Source organism: Oncorhynchus keta, chromosome 10, assembly GCF_023373465.1.
Source record: "Oncorhynchus keta strain PuntledgeMale-10-30-2019 chromosome 10, Oket_V2, whole genome shotgun sequence".
NCBI lineage: Eukaryota > Metazoa > Chordata > Actinopteri > Salmoniformes > Salmonidae > Oncorhynchus > Oncorhynchus keta.
In genome coordinates this window covers 61,991,562-61,997,497 of record NC_068430.1, presented here as the reverse complement: position 1 = coordinate 61,997,497, position 5,936 = coordinate 61,991,562, and the positions used below count along the sequence as shown (strand labels likewise).

Below are 5,936 nucleotides of genomic sequence, written 5' to 3'. Positions count from 1 at the left end.
GGAGGGGGGGACGGAGGGGGACGGTGACTCAGGAATTCCACTGAGGCGTGCACATGACCAAGCATCTCTTTTATGCCCTCTTTTGTGGAGGATGATATTCCTGAGGACTACAATGCAGCCATTGACTCAATGGGGTTCTGATGGCGAACCATGTCAAACGCCCGTGTGTGTTTTGTTCATATGTGCACTGTAGCCTAGAGAGGGGATGATTATATATTCATTTTCAGATAGTTGCCAGTAAACAATTGATCCAGAGGGGAAATGAACAAAAATCAGCATCTACAAATAATGCATTGTTGTTTATGCTGTTGGGTTACTAGGGAGATATCTAGGTTATCACCAAATGAAATATGTATGCAGTCGACATTGGCTGTGGCTTGCAGATGAATAAGAGATTATCTCCAAAACTGGTTAACCCGGCTCGAGTGGAAGAATCCCTCTCACACAGTGCACGCTACATGTTTGCTTCTACAGTAGCCTCAACGAATGTCGTCAAACTATTCCTCTGGATTGCATTCATACTTCTTGACAAGCATGCAGCGTTGAGCTGAGGAAAAGGCCAATACCTCCAATCAAAGCTCACATGTGCTGAGCTCACAAGTAGTCACATGACGTAATCATTCGTGACTTCACATCCTTACTATGTTTTGTTTTGTATTAGGGCGTGGATGCAATGTGTCAAAGGCAATGGCCCTGGGGATGAAGTGACAAGAGAATAGATCTGAAAGAGATTTAACTGAATATTGTGTCGATCTTATTGATCAACATGACTCCCGTACATTTTAGCTCCATCGCTAGCTTTGACCACGAAACAACTCCCTACATGCAGGCTGACTTAGCAAGAGATAATGCACAGTAGAGGCCGTTTCAATTGTGCAGAATCACTCTACAATCAACATCCCCAATAAACAGTGGTGTGGAATTACCATAGTGAATGGATTAAATTAAATAACATTTAAGCCCTTTTGGGTTAACCATACCTGTACTTATTAGTATGACATACTAAGAATACTTTTGTTTTTACCAGCATAGGAGACATGCGGTAGATTTGACTAACTTAGTGGTCATTAAATGTAAAATAGCCTCGTAACTGCTGCAAGCAAAGTAAATCACGAGTATTAAAACCAACTGAGGAATTTTTCATGCTGGCATATTCAACTGTATGTTTACTGCTGTATAGAAAATCTCCCCTGACTTCTTTTCCTCCCTCTACTCCCTCGCTTTGCTACCCCACCCCCCAATCCTCCCCGGGTCCCATTTTGTTCTTGTCAAAGGTATTGCATCACTGCCCATGAGTGATTCATAATCGGGACATGTCTCTCTCTCTCTCCCCCTATGGCTTCACTCATTACTAATTGCAGGGAAATAAGCAAACCAGACACTAGTTATTATTACAAGGTCAGAAATTGTATTTGGCAAGTTTTTTTTTTAAACAAGTGCATACAAGTACAGCTAGAAGCAATTCAGTTTGCCAAGTGCTCGTAGAGTCATATTAGTTAGTCACATTCTATGTTTAACAGGGACTGCCACCAGAACTAAAAGTACATCGAAAAAAAGGGGGAGGAGGAAAGTAGTCTGTTATGATGAGTACATACCTTTATCTTCAAAAAAAAAAATATATAGAAACACAATGTATTGAAAAACAAAAACAAAATAATAAAAATAAAAAAATTATACAGCCATGTTTACGAAGCATACAACTTCCCTTGTGTCCAATATGTACACGTCCATCAGTTTCTCTTGGATGGTATGCATGGTACGAGGATTTATATTCAGTTGTAATGGTGTACATGTTGGTTTTTGTTTGTTGTTGTGGTAGTAAAAAAAAAAAACGTTGGTAAAATCAAGGGTCTCTCTCCTTTTTTACTTTCACGTCCCCTGCCAAGATGGTGGCTATTTCACCCTGCATGAAGGCCCATGGTACGTTGGAGCCCACCAGTGGGCATTTCTCCCCGCTGGGGCAGTACACCTCCCCCGTGGCCCCCTGCTGTTTGATACTCTCCCGGGAGCAGGGGAAGCAGAACTTGTGCGAGGGCACTGACGGACACTGGACAAAGTGTGTGTCCTCCAGCCTCTCGTGGCACAGGGTGCAGCACAGTGGCACGCTGCCCGGCACCGACGAGTCTGGAATGCTCTGCGGCGGCGCCCCGTGAGGGTCCATGCCCTGCGAATGGGCCGTGGCCACCACCTCCCTCTGGGTCAGCCGCCGCTGGCCTGCAGAGGACGGGGACAGTGGGCTCCCGCTGTTGCGCCGGCCTGCTGCCGTGGTGGAGTGCACCTGGTTGGCGTCCTTGGGCGAGCCAGTGTTGCCGGCATTGTCAGCGGCGAGGATGAGTGCTGCCATGGGCGACTGGCCGTTCTGTGCCGTGGCCGCCTCCGGTGGGGTGGTGCGACTGTGGGGGGAGATGGTGGAGGGTGGAGCGGCAGAGAAGCCTGGCAGGGAGGCCGGGGGCATCTTAAGGACCTCTGAGGGCGACGGCAACCAAGGCTGGCCCTCGCCGCCATTCATCTTGGGGGTGGAGCCCTCGCCATCGGGCTCGGGGGAGGCTTTCCTCTTCATGCTCCGCGGGTGCTTCCCTCTGTCTGTTGGAGAAGAAGGAGGGGTAGGGGGTAGAGAGAGAGGAGTTAAGGGTTAACAAACATTCCAACCACCACAGCAGAAAATGTGCATGCACTGTACATTAAATGAAAAATCTCAGAAAGTTATGTAATTTCATATGTAAAACAAAACAAGTTGTCTAGTCGGAAGCCTGCTGGGAATCTGACTAGGGGAAATGTAAACATGCTTAAACAACTATTCAACTGAAAACCCACGTCAACACAGTGGGAAAGTAGCTGACTAAGAACACTGCCAGTTCCTGTTTTAGTCTTCCAAATGAATGTATTCCTGTGTGGAAAAATATATACAATCCTACCTGGTTTTGAAGAAGTTGCACTTGTCTCATATCCCATGACGCGCTGCATCGCCGCGTGGTCTTTCTTGAACCTGCTGTCGAATGTGTGGAGAGCCATCAAATCCCTCACTGTTTTGCCCTTGCCCATCCACTCCTCCGCCCGCTTGTGGCTCTCAGACATGTCCGACATGCTATCCGGTCTATGCTTGTCTTTCATATCCTCCCCGCGCTTGCCGTGGTCGCCTTGACCAGGAACATTCAACGCGCCCGGCATACCCATTTGAGCTGGCCGACCATTGAGTGTGTGTACTGGACCCATGTTTCCGTTCACTAAAGGCACCAGATTGGGAGGAACCGTGCTAGTCCTGCGAGGGTTGGGGCTCTGGCGGTTCAGCTCCGGTGGGTCGTCAGGTTTTGGAAATCCATTTGGCACAGGGATGCCGTTAACTTGCCTCCCCGGTTGGTACTCCGGTCCCAACCTTGGCGGTCGGTCAGAGAGGGGATAGCGATCCAGAGGCTGAGGCGGACGCGAGCCGGGATCTCCAGCCGAATGGTTGTGGGACTGAATTTCCTTCCCTGAGTGCTGAGGTTTGCCTGGACCCGGAGATCGCCCGTCCTGGAATCCATGAGCCCTCTTCAGCTGTCGGGCAGTCTCAATTACAAACTCAATCCGGTCGGCTCCCTCGTAGTTGACACATCCTCTGCAAACGGGTTCGGTAAAATCCCAGATCATCGCCCATGGCATGCGGGGCAAGTCACACAAATAACATGACTGCCTCCTCGAAGCAGCTACAGCCGCGGACGACATAGTTTTCGTGAAAAGTGGATACCAAATTCTCCAAATATCCCTGTGATTCGTTTTATTCTGCAGAAAAAACAGGAATCGCGAACAATTGTGTATTTTCCCTCTAGCCAAGCAGCCTTAAAACAGCCAAGTTATACTGAGAAGTTCATTTCAGTTGTGTACTTTACTACGGCGCGCCTCTATCTATCTCGCACTACAACTCACAGCTCGAACTCAATGTAGGGCGGTGACGTCACCGACGACACACCACGAGTGCCTTCAGCAGCACCAATTCTATTTACTTGATTCCTCGACAGCCCCTCCAGCGCATGCTCACCTTTTTTTCCTCCCTCTATCCGTATAGGCCCCACCACTTGTACAAGGAGTTAAACTGCCAGCAAGCCCAAAAGAGAAACTGGTTAGATGCAGTTGAGCCTTGCTGCTAAAAGTAGTTATTTAACGTCAAGGTCAATTGTATCAGATGTTGATGATGATAGGCTTCTGATTACTGAGAATCAACATCCAAAGATTTCAAAGCAACAATTATTGCGGCTCCTAAATTGTCTCACGAATATATAATGCCTTTGCATGCAACTCAACAAGTGGCGTCACTTATCTTGCGCCTTTAGTTAGCCTATGCATGCTCTCCCGGGCTGGCACTCGAGCCCTATTTAGCAAATCCTCATTCCAGTCACACTGCCAGCACAACGTCACGAGGCAGATAGCTTTCACCCAACCATACAATTCGACTCTGTGTTACTATGGCAGATTATACCCCCCTTCCTTCGTCCTTTTAAAATGGGATAGCCTCTTTCCAATCCATAGTTTACGAGTTCAGCCTTGCACACTCGGCTTGTTTAGACATAAAAATAGATTACAATAGTTGCATGATGAAAACTAACGTCGACATGTTTATCATTTTAGAAATATCCGTGATCAACTGTGTTTGGGCTACTTTGTCAATCGCTTGTTTACACACGCCCCTTATTCTAAGCAACAATGTATCACATAACGAGGTAGTTGATACCTTGTTGCAGTCATACTATGACGTGGCGCGTGCCTGCAACATTGTTGTATTTCGATATTTGAGAATATAGCGCCTAACCACCGTTTGATAGCGATGTTCTCCGTCGTTATCACAAAGAGCGACTGTGAATTCCCTCATCGTCCAAATATTGGATGAAGTTCAGCATGACTAAGTCACACCAATCGACGCCTCGTGATTCAGTAAACTCGACAACTCACAGCCTGTCTGACTGGCGAATACGGAAACCCCCAGATCAAAGTCACAAACCGAGACATCGTTTGCACTTTTTTCAATTACAGCTCCTTCAATTCTTAAGTCTAGAGGCTATTCGTGTGGATAGTTCATTTACTTTGATAATAATTCCACATAGCCTGAATGTCACTCCGGTCTGGTCTTGTTAGACTGTGAGGAAGGTCAACAAAATTGCCCTAGGCCTAATAAAAAAATGTGTTGCTATTGCATGAACGGTGTTTGTAGCCTATATAGCTCATTGTAAGATTTGACAAAAAAACGATGTCTTCATTGCCAACCGACCGAGGAGTTTTCCGTAATTTACTTTCTCTATTTGTTAGGGTTAGCCACACAATTGTAGAGTGTGAGGCAATACCGCTTAGGAGACCTGCGGATACAAAGCAGGTTTTTTTTGCAAGCATGTAGCCTACTTTATGATGACGTTCCAAACAGGAAATGGTTTTTAGTCACGTACTCGCCTCTTAACTCGCCCATCCGTGGAAAAACAAACTACCCATCCTGGCTCGCTGCCAAAGATCACAGACATGAGGGGTAGGACGAGCGAGTCACAGCAAGCTGAAGCCAAATACCAAAGGAAATGGTTTCTGAAAGAAAGCATGCTCTTTGTTAAATAGACAGTCGCCTAAATGTGATGAATAGTTTCATTTTTGGCTACACCTATTTTTTTCTAATAGGCTAGACATGGGAAATGGCAGCTATTCATTGTATTGTGGGCTCCTGAGTGGTGCAGCGGTCTCGGCTACCTAGACTTTTTCAATCCAAAATGATTAACTGGAATTAATCAATGAACACAAACGCTGACATAGACTGAGTACATTTTTAATTGGGTCTACAGTTGCATATGACAGGACTACATGATGCATACCTGCATAAAGTAAGCTCAGCCCTGTGAGTTTTATTGTCCAATCATGTTACTTTCTCTGTGTGTACAAAACCCCACTGTGCAACTGACTAAATATACCCTTTCCCTTCCCTTGAA

General features: G+C 46.4%; 1 protein-coding gene across 1 annotated transcript; it reads right to left on the bottom strand.

Moving 5' to 3' along the window:
• Positions 1 to 1,385: 1,385 nt before the first annotated feature.
• Positions 1,386 to 5,369, bottom strand: LOC118389137 (interferon regulatory factor 2-binding protein 2-B-like). Its single transcript, XM_035778928.2, has 2 exons — positions 2,916 to 5,369; positions 1,386 to 2,583 (listed from the first exon to the last, which is right to left on the bottom strand). Exons 1-2 carry the CDS (start codon positions 3,700 to 3,702, stop codon positions 1,844 to 1,846), a joined length of 1,527 nt encoding a protein of 508 aa, XP_035634821.2. The 5' UTR covers positions 3,703 to 5,369; the 3' UTR covers positions 1,386 to 1,843.
• Positions 5,370 to 5,936: the final 567 nt, after the last annotated feature.

What these genes read in the sequence shown, in the direction of transcription:
- LOC118389137 (XM_035778928.2), bottom strand. Translation starts at nt 3,702, where the DNA reads ATGTCGTCCGCGGCTGTAGCTGCTTCGAGGAGGCAGTCATGTTATTTG. An exon ending in TGCAACTTCTTCAAAACCAG is followed by an intron (nt 2,584 to 2,915) that starts GTAGGATTGTAT and finishes CTTCTCCAACAG; the next exon opens with ACAGAGGGAAGCACCCGCGG.